General features: G+C 38.1%; 2 protein-coding genes across 2 annotated transcripts; both read right to left on the bottom strand.

Moving 5' to 3' along the window:
• Nucleotides 1-693: 693 nt before the first annotated feature.
• On the bottom strand, nt 694-1,626 carry LOC101631374 (olfactory receptor 8B3-like). Its single transcript, XM_004689145.1, has one exon. It carries the CDS (start codon nt 1,624-1,626, stop codon nt 694-696), a length of 933 nt encoding a protein of 310 aa, XP_004689202.1.
• A 6,824-nt stretch (nt 1,627-8,450) lies between these two features.
• Nucleotides 8,451-9,383, bottom strand: LOC101631142 (olfactory receptor 145-like). Its single transcript, XM_004689144.1, has one exon. The coding sequence runs from the start codon at nt 9,381-9,383 to the stop codon at nt 8,451-8,453; it is 933 nt and encodes a 310-aa protein (XP_004689201.1).
• Between the last annotated feature and the right edge of the window lie 7,648 nt (nt 9,384-17,031).

The raw sequence follows: 17,031 nt of genomic DNA, 5'->3' as shown, positions 1-17,031 counted from the left end.
TAGTAGTCTAATTTCACTTTTTTCTTGATCCGTTTTTCCCAGCACCATCTATTGACAAGACTTTCCCTCAGAGATAACTATCTGTGCCTTTGACAAACCTTGACATGGTTCCCCACACCTTTGAAAGAAATACCACTACATGTGTTTGGTTCAATAAACAAAAAGCACAGCTAAGTTGCTTTTGCTAAAGCTTAGTCACAGTTAACTTTAACAAAAACTTTATACCTGTAATATCTGCAGATATTAGGTGTAATATCTGCAAAATTCTGATGGTATTACAGTAGTCACGTTCCAGATAAGGATGGAGATAGAAATAAGGATTATGTGACCCCTGAGTCCATGGGCTTATTACAAATAGCAGCTAAGACACCCCATAATAGCATATTATCATGCTAGTGTTACTTTACTCAATCATCTGTGGATTTATTCTTTTTCCAGCAGAAAAAAAGTCAACCCCCATAAATTGAAATGGAAAAAAGAAGAAATACATTGAGTCTTTAATGTAATTCTTAAACAGGTAGTGAAAAGGTAGAACAAGTTATGAAAAAGTGAGGAAGGAAAATTATTATTAAAAAAAATTAGAGAGAAACCTCAATGTTCCTACCATAGTAACATAGATACCATATAAACTATTGTAATCAAAGAACAAGAAGCTACCAATCATATCTACAGGCATGAATTTACTACTGCTTATCAAATCTTTCTCCTACTCAGAGTTTTTTTCAGAGCAATTTTAACATCTTTATTCTTCAAACCGTAGATTAAAGGGTTCATCATGGGAACCACATTGGTATAAAAGACAGGGAAGATTTTCCCCTGATCCATAGCACCCACTGAAAATAGTTTGAGATACATAAATGCAGCTGATCCAAAGAAGAGAGAAACAACAGTTATATGGGAGCTGCAGGTGCTGAAGGCTTTGAACCTGCCCTCCTTGGAGCTGATGCGGAGGATGCTAGAGAGGATGAATCCATAAGAGAGAAAGAGGGTGAGACTTGGTACAATGATATTGATGCCCACCAAAACGAAAACTATCAGCTCATTAACATAGGTGCTCGTGCAGGAGATTTCTAGCAAAGGGCGAATGTCACACAAATAATGGTTAATGGTGTTTGCATCACAAAAGGTCAGTCTCAACATGCACCCTGTGTGAGTCATGGCTTCTGAGTATGCTATCAAACATGAACCAAGTATAAGGCTGAAACAGACCTTAGGAGAAATGACACTGTTGTACATGAGTGGGTTACAGATGGCCACATAGCGATCATAAGCCATTGATGTCAGTACATAGGCTTCAGAAATACCAAAAAAACCTAAGAAAAAAAGCTGGGTCATGCACCCCATGTAAGAGATAACATTCTTCTTTGATATAAAGTTAATCAGCATCTTGGGTGAAAACACAGAGGAATAACAGAGATCTACAATGGATAAATTAAAGAGAAAAAAGTACATGGGAGTGTGCAGGTGTGAGTTCAGCCCAATTAGACTTATCAAGCCCACATTACCCAATGCAGTAATCATGCAAATTACTAGAAACAGCAGGAAGAGAGGGAGTTGGAATAATGCATGGTCTGTTAACCCCACCAAGATGAATTCAGTCACGAAAGAGCTATTGACAATAGCCATTCTTCTCCACAGGTATCTGTGAGCACAGAAAAAATGATTACATTCAAGGAAAATCCAGATATTACCGCAGTATCTACTGCCAACACACATGTTGGAAATATCTGAGACTAGCCCAATTTTGACCTTTACGTTTCATTTTACCATTATAATAACGCAAGTGACACTAACTTCCCTATATGAGAGCCCTTATAAGCAAAATAAGGCAAAAGACAACATAAACTACAAATGGAAAGCCAGTGTATATGCAAACATTGCTGATGGTAAAAGAACAAGGTTGAGGGAAAGGAAGGATGGATCAAAAAAAGAATCTTCTTCCATCCAATTTTCATTAGTTTCAAACCCTCCCTTCACTAGGAAAATATGGGGGCAACCACCCTCAATACATGAAGCTGATTATCTTTTGCAAATTAGACTTACTGGGTGGGAACCAGATTGTAAGAGAGGTAAAGTTACTCTCATGTCATTGAGAAAAATCAAAACTGTAGAAGTGGAAGGTCCACTCTTGGAGACTTATGATACACTACACACTTTGAGCCACTTAATATCATAGCACACTCTCTGCTCTTCCTTGAAACAGATTCTTCTTCCAATCTCTCCTGAATCTCAGAACTAAACAAAATGGGACAGAAAGGGCCTCAGCTTTTAGCTCTGGATTCACGAGGGGTTTTCATAAATGGAATTCAGGAACTCACCCTCGAAGGCCAGAAAATCTCAATGCTGCATTTGTTATTTACTGGAGTGGTCCTGGATAGACAGTTCAGGCTCTGGGTTGCTAGTTCCACTGATTCTAACAGGTTGCTTCATAGACTTAATTTTGGACATCTGCCCTGAAAGTCTTAACTACAGATCACAATTTCTGATTATCACTTAGAGTCTTCTCAAGAATCAGAGGAAAACAAAGCCTTACTTCTGGTCACATTTGCCTTTTGTAAGTTAAAGATACATGTCAATTTAATAATAAATTGCCCCTCTTATAAAAAGAGTAGAAGCTTCCTCTGTCGCTGCCTAGGGAATAAACTCTCTATGGCAAAGGAACATAATAGGACTGTATTTACATTTTGTACCATCATCAGTCCTGAGTTCCTTAGGGATTCAATATTTCACTCCACTTCCCACCACTCCAGGGATTACATGTCTCCCAAAAAAATACCAAAGATGAACTCCCAACTCATTGTAAGCTTCACCTTTTACAGGAAATCTATTACATGTTTTCTTTTCCTTTATCTTCCCATGCCCTAAATAGAATTTTTCTTAAGGGTTTTGCCTCCAGTTTTCTTTATTTCTTCATCCAAAAATTTTCAAGATTCAGCAGCTTACCTCCATTTTCTGTTGCCTGGGATACAGCTAAAATTATTTGCAATGTCATGTATTCTATTTAAAGTTTAACTTGTGAATACCTACTAAAAATTTTTACTTGATCATTCTGCTTGAAACTTTTACGTAATATTTCAGTAACTACGAGCATCTATTTATTCTCCCTGTGAAGGAAAATAGAAACTATTGGGTTAGAGGATACATGCACGAATCTTATCTCCACTTGGGGACCTCTCGCGCTATGACTACTACAACCTGAGTTAGGTCCCCACCCAACGAGCTGACCCACATACAGTGCAGCAGACCTCTCCTGCCTCACTCACTCCTCCCCTTAGCAGTTTATTGCAGTAATTCTGCCTGTTCTGCTCCCCATTCTGTCCCTGGTGAATCCTTTCATCCCTCCCCACTATCCCTACACATCTAGCCCTAGTTCTATGCAATAAATAAAAGAAGAATCTTATGTGCATTCTTATGAACTATAATACCTTCAGCAAATTACTTCCTCTGATTCAACTCTGTATAATAGGAATTGTAAAAACTAGCATACTTTCATTAAGTTAAGACAATCAAATGAGAAAACATAAGTGAATGGATTATAGAAGTCCTAACACATGGTATATAGTCAATGACTATCATTATTTATGTTCTCAGAAGCTCTAGTAGATCCTCCATAAGCACACACATCAAATTCAAATCCTTAATTCTTGTGCTTCTCCAAATTTTTAAGTCCTGGAAGAACAAATATCTTTTCTCCCTTGTTTATTTCATAAGTATAGGACAGATTACTATAAATAATTTCTATTTAAATTCTGTCTATAACATATTTCAAACATAGTAAAAGGGAAAATGAAAAAGGTGGGTGTAAATTTACAGGCAAATGTAAGATGAAAATATGGATGGCTATGTTTATAACAGATAAAATAGATTCCATAGGGGGGAAAAAAGCTATTAGAGCTTTCTAAAATAGCACATACACATTATATGCATCAATAGAATAGTCTATACTCAGAAAACAGAACTAAAAATATGTAAAATAAAAACTAACAAAATTCAAAGGTTAAATAAGAAAATAAGATTATGTTTAGAGAGTCTCACTCTTCTCAACAATTGCTAGAAATATTGAAAGATCAAAAAGGATATAAACTCAAGAAGACCATCAATCAACAGGATTTAAGTGATATTTATAGACTATCCCACTCAAAAACAGGAGAATACATATACTTTTCAAGCACTTGTGGAACATATTCTAAGATTTCCCATATCCTGGGTGATGAAAAAAAACATAAATTTATAAGAAATGAGATCATGCACAGTATGTTCTAAGATTACAATGAAATCAAGATACAAATAGAACAAAATGGAACAGGAAAATCTGAGATATAACAGGAAAACTCATGGAAACTGAATAACACACTTCAAAATAATCCATGAAAAAAACACATTGAAGACTTTGGTTTCAGATAAGGAATACAGAGAATATGGAAGGTGACTCCCATCATTATAACAAGGAAATGCTAGGAGGAAAAAAAAATCTGATAATTTTCTTGTATCAGAGAAATGAGGTTGGAAGTATGAAGTGAACTGAGTGTGAAGAGATCAGCTCATCAACAGACACAGGCAAGATCAGCTTACATGAATCATTCTCTGACTCCATAACCTTGTGGAACAGTTTAAATGGCGTTTTTCATAAATTTATGGAGGTTAAGTACAGACTGAAGAGATAGTAATGAACTTCCAGGGGCCACAGATTAGGGGGACTGCCACACCAGAAACCCCACTATGTTCCCATAATGAAGATCTGAGAACTATCACAGCTTTGGTAGGGGAGGAAAACTAAAATAATTGTGAAATATAAAGTACACTTTTGTATTTTATAAAAATATAAAACCTGGGGAGGAAGGAAAAGGAGAGGAAGATTAAAAAAAAATGAAAAACACATATACAAGTAGATAGCAGGGTAATATCTAATAATAGCTATTAATCCAACTATATTAATAATCACTTCAAATGTGAATGGTCTAGCTTTATTCAAAGTGGATAATAAAGCAAGTACCAACTGTATGCTCTCTATAAGAAATTCATTTTAAACATAAACGCATAGTTAAAAGAGGATGGAAACTAGACTTTTAGTGAAGATCACAATGTTACATACAAACTGTTGAACTGTAATGCCACACACTTGAAATCTACATATAGCCATAAACTAGTGTTGCTTTAATGTAATGTTTTCTTTAAAGAATGTAGTAAAAGTGTATTTGCCATGAGGGAAAAAAAAATGAAATGGAAATATATATATCCCAACACTCAAAGGAAAGTAGGAGTAGTTATGCTAAATTCAGAAAGTGGACTTAAGAAAAATAAAGCTCACCAGAGATATTTAATCAGCTTAATAAAGAGAGGCATTATAGAGTGATAAATATCAAGCAACAGAAAAGTCAGTTGAGTTAGTATTACCTGAACGGCAAACCATCTTGGTCTTGTTGGAGGCATAGAATGGAGATGGCTAGCATCCAACAACAGCAGCACACACATTTCTCTCAAGATACAGGGGATGGATTTCTCTTTTTCTCCTAACCCAAAACCCTAATGATACCAGAAGGGTTTGGGTATCTGGTGTCAGAAAGCAGCAAATGAATGGAGCCACCAGCTTACTGAAGACAGTCCTGTTCTGAGATGGCTTTACCTGGCACCTCTGCCCAGTGAGAAAGAGGAGGGGCACATGCCTCCAACCTCTCCAGTGCTGTGGTGTGACCTAGATTCTGGTAAAATTTGCTCAAAAACCCCTAATACCACACAAACATAAAAATACTCACTCTGTGATATACTATTAAAATACTTGTGAAATTCAAAGTAACTATATTATGTGTTGTGTAGTTTGCTAGGGATGCCATACAAAATATCACAGACAAGATTCTCAAAGAAGAGAAATTTACTTTTCATGACTCTGGAAGCTTAAAGTCCAAAATCCAAGGCACCAGCTGGTCTGTTTTTTTCCAAGGCAGGGCCGCGTGGCGTATTGATGACTAACCTTCCTCTCTGTCCCTACACGGTCTTTGTCTTGTGTACATGTACAGATGCCCCTCGTGCTAATTTGTGTGGACAGCTTTCCTCTTATAAGCACACCAGTCAAGTTGGATAAATGGCCTAATTTTAAAACATTTGCATCTTTAATACCTTCTTCCAAAAACAGTCAGTTTGAGGTACCAGGAGTTAAAGTACAAATGAATTAATTTGGGGGACACAGTTCATCCCATAACAATTATTAACCAAACAGAGGAATGACAACATGGAATACCATTGAAACTTTGAGGTCATCATTGGTAAAAATGACATTATACTTTTACCACTAAGAAATAAAAACTTGCCAGTCACACATTGACATTATCACATGCCTCTTAGAATGTCTATTTTATACTTAATATAAGTATGCTTTTAGAAGTATCTAAACAGTGACATGTGACAAAATATTCAATTCATCTTGTTTTTGGTTACATTGCTTTTCATGTATAAGCCATTCTTTTACATGTGTCTCAGTAATGAAATACGGTGCAGTTTCATTGACTTGTGAGTATCTTCTTTCTTGGGATCTATAAAACTTTCTTGTTCTTCTGCAATAAATAGATGATAGATGGACAGATAGATGATAAGCAGACTGATAAACGCAATTGTGCATTCTACCAATCAAGTTTAATTTCATTATTTTTATGCCGACATAATTTTATACATCTGTGCTGTACAGCAACTGTAAGTGAAGCTATAGTTTTCAACATTCTCAATTTTTACTTAATAGTATAGTAAACTATACTATAAACTAAAGAATTTTAAGTGGCATAACTCCATACATGAGTTACTACCAATGCTGCTGACCCAATTGCACAGACAACAGGTGGGTAACTCTGCTCAAGTTTGTACTTCACAAGAACTGCAAAGGCAGCAGAACTGCAGCAGGTGTCAATGATCAGAAGATGCACACTAATGTTAGGTTAAGTCATGTGAGAAAAAAGCATATTTTTTAGTCAATGGAATGTGATTTTTTTCAAATAGTAAAAGTATCCAGTACTTCTTACAAATGTTTTTTTCTCCATTTGGTCTGTACCTTTGCATTTTGAAATATTAGCCATGAAAAATTAAGACTAAGATGATACAGAGCATGAAAACTACATAATTTGAAATGGAACCAAATCACATGGTTTCAAATCTAGTGTTCTTTCCCCTTCAGGCTATTTATATCTAGTGGATAAAGAGACAAGATCAAGACTACTTCTACCTAACTTGTCCTGTTTCAGTTGACATCCCACAGCTTCTGACTAGTCAGTACTCACACTTATCCATGTTATTACTTCCAACCTCCCCTCTGCCTGGAAGGCTCTACATGAGCTTGCCCCTTTTGTGGGTGAGATCTCAGCTGTTATGCTCACCTTCAGAAAAGCCCTTCCCACCCCTAGAGTGATACTATAGCAATTCTCTGCATTCCTCCTAAATACAAGGCTCTGCACAGCTACTTCAGATTGATTCATATGCATCTGTTAGTTTATTTGCTCATTATCTGATTCCTCTGCCCTCCACTCCCCAACTCCACCTTACTGTGCACAGATGAACAAAGTCTGTCTTGTTCAATGTATATCTGATGTTTATAAAGAAAACTTGATACAGGATAGGTGCTCAACTGTTGATTAAATTGTTGTAGCATTTTACCATATAAACCTCTGGAAAAAGGAAAATGAATTAAAGAAAAACTCTGACAGTACATTATTTTTAAAGTCTATTTGTGGGAAGAAAATACCTCTGTTTATTATTGACAAACATTTCTAGTAAAAATCTCCCCAGTGAAGCCATAACATGCTGTGTTACCCACATATCCTGCCTAGAAGTCTCAAGAGTTTCCCATTTTCCCTAAAATAGTTATCTCAGTTTTATGACCTTAGGAACTGGAGTTAAGGGAAATCTCTTTACCACACTTTCTATGACTAAGGTAAGAAGAGACCAGAGAAGTAGCATCTCCCTAAACTTAGCTCCTTTGGGGCAACAATGGAATCTCCCAAACTAAAAGCCCCCATAGCATTCAAATAGATCACTCTCACTTCTGCAAGTTCAGTAGCTTTTCAGTAGAGGTTTATAAATTAATAAATAAATGGTTGCATCTCAAGTCCATCAACGTCAATGTGCACATGACAGAGCATCACAGGATTTCCAGGCATGTCACTGTCAAAACTCTCACAACCTTTCATTTCTCATTTAGTCATCCTTCATTGTTTTCTACTTAGAACCTTATAATGTAACAATAAACTGGTGAAGAAGATAAAACTTAATGCTTTCAATGCTTTCTTATGAAAGGGTAAAGGACTGATCCTCCTCTTCCTTACAGTCTTTCCTTGTGAAATCACCTACATAATTAATTTCCCATTATTTAAAATATTTGTGTTTCTATTTTTGATTTCTTTTTAGTCTCTCCATAACTTTATACATGCATTCCTTCACTAGGATTTGGCATAATAAGTAACAGGTTCCATTTAAGAGAAGAAACTTTTCTTCAGTGTCTTCTGTAAGGCAATTTGGACATCTTTGTTCCTCAAACTGTAAATGAAGGGATTCAGCATTGGCCCCACGATGGTATAAAAAACTGTAGTTACTTTATCTTGATCCAGAGACCCAGTAGGAGAAGGCTTAAGATACATGAATGCGGAAGATCCAAAAAAGAGAGAAACCGCAATGATGTGGGAGCTGCAGGTGCTGAAGGCTTTGGACCTGCCCTCTTTAGAACGGATGCGGAGGATGTTGGAGATGATCAAGGTGTAAGAAATGAAGATGGTGATACTGGGCCCGATAACATTGATGCCCACGACAATGAAAACTACCAGCTCATTAATATAAGTGTTTGAGCAGGAGAGCTGGAGGAGAGGAGGTATGTCACACATGTAATGATCGATGATGTTGCCATCACAGAAGGTGAGTCTCAACATGCATACGGTGTGAGCAATAGCGCCCGCAGAGCCCATCATATATGCGCCCACCATCAGCATGAGGCACACCTTTTGGGACATAGCAACTCTGTAAAGCAGGGGCTTACAGATGGCCACATATCGGTCATAGGCCATTGCTGTCAAAATACAGCACTCGTCAATAACAAAGAAGCAGAAGAAATAGAGCTGAATCATACACTCTCCATAAGAGATAATGTTCTGTTTCATAAAACTAATCAGCATTCTGGGACTTATGACAGAGGAGAAGCAGAGGTCAACAAAGGAAAGATTGAAGAGAAAGTAGTACATGGGCGTGTGCAAGTGGGAGTTCAGACTAATCAGAATAAGCAAGCCCAAGTTCCCCAGCATGGTGACCACATAAATTCCTAAGAAAATGAAGAAGAGAGGCAGCTGGAGTTCTGGCTGTTGTGTTAAACCCAGTAGGATAAACTCGGTCACCAAAGAGTCATTTCCTGAGACCATTCTTCCCTAAGATGTATCTGTGGGAATGGGAAAAAGAATAATATTAAAATGAGTTCCCAGCACTTTCTAGTCGCACTATACTGAGTCCTAGAGAGGGGCTCAGCTCATCAACTCAAGCTCACCATTCTGTGTGCTTTCTTCTGTCCATTTTATGAAGACTAAGCGAATGCTTAAAGATGTACATTAAAAATTACATGAAGGTTGGCCCTCCCTGGTGGCGCAGCGGGTTAAAGCACAGCACTAAGAAGCTAAAGCCTCTTCCTCATGAGTTCAGTTCCCGCTTGCCCTGGAGGTGACCACATGGCATGGCAGACCTCTCCTGACCTGCCCGCTGCTCCCCTCAGCAGTGTACTTCATCAATCTGCCTATTCTGCTCCCCACTCTGTCTCTGGTGAAGCCTCTCGCTGTCCCTGAGCCTCTGGCCTATACCCCAATTCTATATGCACAAATAAATAAATCTTTAAAAAAAAAAATTACATGAAGGGCAAGATCCACAATCAGAAGATTCAGGAATTTTTACTCTTATCAAACTCTTATCAAATCTCTACTGCACTTTTGCTAGGACAGTTCACCAGGTCCACTCCTGGGACAAGGGTCATCACAGCAGAGAGCTGATGTGGTATTTCAATGAGTCCTTGACTCCCTTATAGAAAAACAAGACAGAGAAGATTTATCACTCACCCTTCTGCATCAGCACTTCGATATTGACCTTGTTAACTCCTCTCCCCTATTCTCCAGAAAGGGCTAATTTTTTTTGTTATTATTTTTGGTTTAGGTGAGTTTGGGACTGAAGGAGTCAGCATACTCCACAGACATTCATACCCTAGGCTCTGAGAAGTGATGAATTACAGATCGTATTTTCTGATGGGGGCTTTGCCCTGAGTGTCCTCTCCAGCCAAGAGGGTAGTAAATATCATCTGCTAAAGCCAAAGAGTCATCTGCCAGTATGACCCAAGGGGGGTTATAAATTGGGACATCCTAGGGACCTGATTAAAATGGAAAATGTATGTTTCCCCAGAGATCAGGCTTTGCAACAAAAAGAAATTTCTCTACATTTGTAGCCTTATTTATTATAACAACACTGATTTATTGGAAGTATACTATTTTATATACATTTTAGATTGCTACAAAGTGGAACTCTCCCAAATAGAAAAGCAAGTTGATCCTTTCTGTATCCACAATAGTCTCTTCCTAGCACCAATCACTATATAAAACATTGAGCATCTATTTGTTGTATGTTCACCCCACACATAAGCACAGATCACACCCCCCTATTCATTTAAACCTATGTTCCAAGTAGATTTTGTCTTCAGTGCTATTTCTGTAGCAATTTAGAGCAATTCTTGTCCTATACAGTAGATAATAAATAATTGTATAATAAAAGAATAAGTGAGCAAGAATCCCTTTCCCATCATTCCTGGGACCTACTCTGGACACTACAACAGACTCCTTGTCCCACAGGCAAAGGTTAATGCAGGGCCAGTGTTTTGCTCAGTAGACCCGAGTATGGGGCAAGAAACCATCAGTAAGAAATGCAAAGACCACTGCTGAACTCTTACAGACCATCAGGGACACTCAGATCCAAGTAACTGAGCTCAGAGAAAGAACGTGCCATCCTTCCTCCTTGAATGTCTCACAGAGAATATCTACCCACTCTCAGAGAGGACCTGATGTCTCTCACTGGGCGACTGTCACAAACACCCCAATCAAGCATCCTGTTGGAAAGATCAGAGTTTACTCAACAAACCGTGCCTGTATGGAAATCTCTTGGCTTTCTGGCCCTCCCCAGGTGCTAGCCATATTTCTCCTGTGGCTGGATTAGATGTGGATGTTTGCCACTATAATTTTTTTTCTGGGCATTTGTTTTGCTAATTCCCTGAAGTTTGGGGGCCACGTTGTTATTTTTCCCAGATCCTATTGTTTTTAAGTTTTATATTTACAGAACATTTACAACATAGTAGACCCGCTGCAGTTTGCCCAAGTGCCAATATCTTACAATAGTGTGATACATTCAGTACAATTAAATACATGAACCAATACTGATGCATAACTGTCCATTGAAATCTATCATCTATCTTGAGTTCCTTGGTTTTCACTTAGTGTCTGTGGGGTTCAGGGTTCCCTTCAGAAAACCACATTGCACTTAGTTGGCATGCGTTTTTAGCCTCCTGTTGACTATAACAATTTCTCACATCTTTATTTTTGATAACTGGAACAGTTTTGAAGAGTATTTGCCAGGTACAGTGTAGTATGCCCTGAGAAAGCAGAGTATCATTAACATAAATTGGCAGGATTGTTTACTTCACATAAGTAGTCAAATTGCCCGTAGTGTAGTAGAGGTCAGCCCATCGGTAAATAGCAGTTTCATCACACAAGGTGACTTACTGATGAAGTTGTCTTGGGAAGCCATGAGGAAATTTTTCAAATCATTCCACATCAAATCCCTAAGTTTTTCAGAGGTTCTAGCTATAGTCAAAACTGTCCACATAGTCAAAACAACATAGCACATATGTTCTTTCAGGGACATATCAATGAATTGACTGCTGTGAATGCATATTTTCAGGGGAAGGGAATGAAAAGCTTCAGATTGTCTGAGCCAACTCATAAACATGTTCTTTTGACTGCCTTCCCCACCACTCCACCCCTAGCCACAGGCCTCTGCAATCTCACATGCTCCCTCTTCAGCAAAACACTCAAGGGATCAACAAATTCACCAGGATTTTGCAGCTACCTGTCTGCATTGTAAATAACAATTCATGCAAGAGAAAGCTCAACAAGATTTCCAAAAATCAGTGACAACTTTTCCCACCAAGAGCTCAATGATCCAAACTATGGATTTATTAATATCCCTAGGGTAGTGGTGAATTCAAAGCCGAAATCCTCTATTTTATAACCAACCCTCTCCTAGACTGAAAATTAGAACTCAGAATTAAGCTCAATCTGCCTCATTTAGTCCTCCCCCCACCCCCAGCCCCCAACTTGTGATTAACCCCTATCTTACAACTAAAACATTTTTCTTCAGGTGCATTGTCAGGAACTTGGAAAATTGATTATGTTGCATCTCTAACAATCTTTAAAGTTGATCATAACATCAAAAACAAATATTGAGTGTTTACTAGCAGCTGATAGACCCAAAGAAACACTTCCAAAGCCAAACACGGACTCAAGATGCCTAAATTGCCTAACACCTAAATTGCCCCCACTACTAGCACATTCCACACATATTATTTCCCCCACTTGTACGATCAAAGCACTATCGCAATTCCAGAAGCTGTTTTTTAGAGGGCTAGTGGTCACCTCGAATAAAGTCCTGTGTGAAGAGACATTGTTGGTTCAGAGTTTGACTTTCTCAGTAACCAGCAAAAGACCAGATTTTGTAAGGCAAGACCATTCAGGCATTCACTTATGTCCTTATGTGACTTAAAAAAGATGCATTACTGGGGTCCCCAGACACTCACAGACAATATAGACTCATTAGGTCTTAACACATGACATGCTCGGTAAAGACACAGGTGCAGCACAGTAACAATGCAGAGGTCATTCCAGTTTAAACAGTTTGCTCAGAAAAAGGCTTAGGATAGACTTTTTTATAGTAATTATAAATTTCTTCACTAGGAAGGAGATTTTGAAATTGTTGTTAAAGCTAAGAAGTAGAAGATAGCTGTTATCACTCGGAAATTGATCATTTGAGTGTACTGGACATACAATTTTACGTCTTGAGCTCCCTATTCTCTTGTCATTGTTGTTCAGGGCATAGTGCACGACAGTTTATCAGTCCAATTTACCAACACATGATTCCATAGTAGCCCAGTTAGCATGTTTTCCTTCAGCCGACAAGGAAAAAGTTTCATAATTGATATTATCAATGTCAGAATATTGTTCGGAGATTTTCTGATACCTGTCAAAGTCATCTAAAACTAGTTTATTGGGTTTTTGAATACTGAACTGAAATTTTATAAAAGCACTGAACTTTATTCCAAATTAAGGTTTCCTGGAAAGATGCCAGTAATCATTTTAAGCAATTATCTGACTAAATTAAAAGTTTTTCTCAGTGGCCCTCCAATTAGAAAAATCTTGCCTTTTCCATCTTGTCTTTCCCATACATTTTAGCGTGATTTTTATTTACCAGCACATGAATAACCTTCTAGAGACCAGGGTAACCAGGTTTACTGAATGGCAAAATTCAAGGCTGTGGTGGTATCTAAAGACATTAGGGAATTTCTTAGTAATAACCCATGATTTAGCCTTAGCCCAAGGGATATAAGAAAGGGAAGGAGTCTCTAAACCTCCTTCACTAGATTTTATGTTGAAAAATGCTTTAAATATATATATATATATACATATATATATATATATATAAAACAGTGTCCACAGGATCCTCAGATTTATCATTTAAAATAGGAAACAGTAAAAACTGGAGTAAACAGGCAACGGGTAGAAAGGAGATTAAGGAAGAGTAGCAGTATCATCAGGCAATTCAGGGGTTTTAAAAAGTTTTTCCAGGTTAGCATCTGACAAAGATCAGAGTTATCCTTAGAAACTCTAAAACTACTATCTTGCTTGGAAGTGAGCTTTGATTCATTTGGCCACTTGAAAGCATTCAAATACTAACTGAAATACGATTTGCATTCAACTTCTCCAGCTCAATGACCTCTGCCAATCCATCATGCAAAAACTAACTTACAAATTCCAAGTAGTCCCCAAAATGGCTGCTGTCATTTAAAGTCATTCATAGGCTTCTGCATCTTGACAAAATTTACAAAGAACCATACATTTTTTTACACACACACACACACACACACACACATAAAAATCCCAGCTTGAATTCCATATGCATACTACCTTTAAAATATTTATCAGCCAAAGCATTTTAAAATTTTTTGACTGCATAGAGACAAATAACCATACCATATTTTAGCCCTGTCAGTTCAAAGAAACAAAACAAGCACCAAAAACAACCATGACGTTCTTGCTGAATAACCCTAAATCTGAAGCTCCCGTTCTATGGTGGCAATGGAAACCTTTCCCTTTTAATGGACTAAGGACAGCGTGCTCATCAGAAACATTAAACCCAAACCTCCTACCAATTTGGTAGTCCGAATTCTCTCCTCCAATAGGACCACACAGCCAACATATGAAAAAGCCCAAATCAAGTTCTGACACTCAGCCAGGGAATAGGAAGTTCAAAACCAAGAGTACTCACCACCGGAAACCAGGAGCAGCAGGAGGCGGGAGAGCAGGCTGGGCTCACTGCAGGCGCCTCTGTTCACATCCAACAGCTGCAGTGGAGATGCCTGTGTCACTTCAGATCCCACTTCTGACACCAGGAACGTCTTCCTTCTGACAGCAAGGCTAATAAAATAAAAAGAAAATATGTTCATTTGGTATCTAAGCTTAAACTCAAGTATTAGCCCAAATAGTATCCCACTGATGTTTTAAGAAATTTTTAAAGGGCAAGGGAGGGGAGGAGGATTGCAAGATGACCTCACATTAGGTAATTACCAAACATTAGCGTTAGTGACAGGTTACATTCCTTAGCATTCACACACTTGGTCAAGCTGGTCTTTACCAATAGAGGGAAGAAAAAGAACAAATTATCTTTTCACAGTTCTAGAAAAGGTTGTATCTAGCTGTAAATGGGTGCCTGCTATAAATGACTTCTTGCCAGTCAATAAATAGATTGTTTCTAAGTTAAAGGTCCAGGAAGATGGAGTCTCGGGCACAGACTTTGGCCATCCTGGCAGCCGAAAGATCCCTTTTCACAGCAGTATGTCTGTAATGCTGGAATTTGATGGTTTTGTCATTAATATGCTGGGGTAATAGGTGTGGGAGAGGAAGATTTCAATTTCTTTTTGGCCCACTGTACCAAGGTATACTATCTGATTTATTAATGTTCATGCTGACATTATCTCTGGTTGCTCCACTGTAGGTATTCTCTCCTCACCCTGAGTGGTTTTGCTGTCCCTTAAAGTCAGTGCATCTCCACTTGTTTGGAATTCTTCTGCATGAGAAATTCATCTCTTCACTATTTTTAATTAATTCCATCATTTATCAGTTTAACCATGTGGACATTTAATTCATGCATTATTCCCTAATCAATATTACTGACTTTGTTGCTCTATTTTGGTCACTGGGAACATTTTTAGCTGTCTCCATGGCTCTTTGAGAGCCCTCGAGTACTTCTTTACTTTGTTTCACTGCAAGATGCTCCAGGCTCTTGTTTATTCCCTGCCCCAGCATAGCTTTGTCATTTTCCCAAGAAACCTTCATTCCTTTTACCAGGGAATTGTACTAGAAGGTATGACCTATGTGCCAGATGTGCTTGTTGCTAGTGGGATGTCATTCCTCTAAGGTCCTCTCAGTTGACAAAGACATATGTTTGCATACTAGTTAATGAATATACTATAACTCCTCATGCAATATCACTGATAAGTTCTTGGAATTTGGAACTATAAGCAAAACAATATGTATCAACCCCAATTTTACCATAGCTTAGTTGATATAAACAAAAGTAAGTTTTCTGAAGCATATTCCTGGTCATAAAAAAATCACTTCGAAATTAGAACTAAAAGTAGTTCTAACAGTAAACAATTTGTACCCCATATATTTCCCAACCTGCTTATTCCAGTTCAGGGTTAAGGGTGACTAGATCTATCCTGAACATTCAGAGCCTAAAGCAGGAAAGGAAATACCACCCCGTGCCAGGGCACAGTGAAACACCCACACTTGCTCTTATTGGGACAATTATGCCCATCTTTGAGGCGTAGAAGAAAAATTGAAATAGTAAGAGAAAACCCACTCAAACTTGGGGAGAACTAAATCAAAAGAAATAAATATGAGATTTTTTCCTCATTAATTTATGCCAAATTATTGGCTGAAACATTGTTATAAACCTGCTATACACCTATAGATATGTGTGTCTGTAGCCATCTTTATCTATCTTAAGGTAAACTGAGTTCATACTAATGTCAATGTTACTCTATTACCACATCGATCATTCCAGCTTCCTGTCTTTCTTATTTCCAAATACCCATTTAACAGAGATAAATCTGGCCTACAGCTCCCACAAATCATTCACTTCTTCTTCTGTTTCATTGTACATATATAACAGTATCGAGACTGTCATCCTATGCCCTCATAGTAACCATCATCATCAGCCAGCATACAGTCTTATATGCATTCTTTTTGCTTCGTTTCCAGCATCCATTCTCTTATTCCCTTTATGGAGATAGCTTTGTAAATTTGTAATATACTTAGATTTTCTTTTTATTATTTGTCCTCCTTCCTCGGATCTCATCCATTGCTGCTGGTAATGCAAATTGGCCTAACCACTTTGGAAGAGATTTTGATACCTTCTTACAAAAATAAATAATTTTTTTATAATCCAGCAACCATGCTTTTAAGCTATTACTGAATTGAATTAAAAATTAATGTCAGGGGCCCTGCCTTGTGGTGCAGTGGGTTAAAGCACAGCACTAAGAAGCTAAAGCCACTTCCACATAAGTTCAATCACCGCCTACCCTGGAGGTGACCACATGGCACAGCACACCTCTCCTGGCTCGCCCGCTGCTCCCCTCAGCAGTGTACTTCATCCATCTGCCTGTTCTGCTCCCCACTCTGTTTCTGGTGAATCCTCTCACTGCCTCTG

Source organism: Condylura cristata, unplaced genomic scaffold (genome assembly GCF_000260355.1).
Source record: "Condylura cristata isolate star-nosed mole 26May11 unplaced genomic scaffold, ConCri1.0 scaffold00025, whole genome shotgun sequence".
NCBI lineage: Eukaryota > Metazoa > Chordata > Mammalia > Eulipotyphla > Talpidae > Condylura > Condylura cristata.
Note: the sequence above shows the minus strand (reverse complement) of the source record. Positions and strands in the feature narration are given on the sequence as shown.

Excerpts from the sequence above, each read along its gene's own strand:
- LOC101631374 (XM_004689145.1), bottom strand. The coding sequence starts at position 1,626 with ATGGCTATTGTCAATAGCTCTTTCGTGACTGAATTCATCTTGGTGGGG.
- LOC101631142 (XM_004689144.1), bottom strand. The coding sequence starts at position 9,383 with ATGGTCTCAGGAAATGACTCTTTGGTGACCGAGTTTATCCTACTGGGT.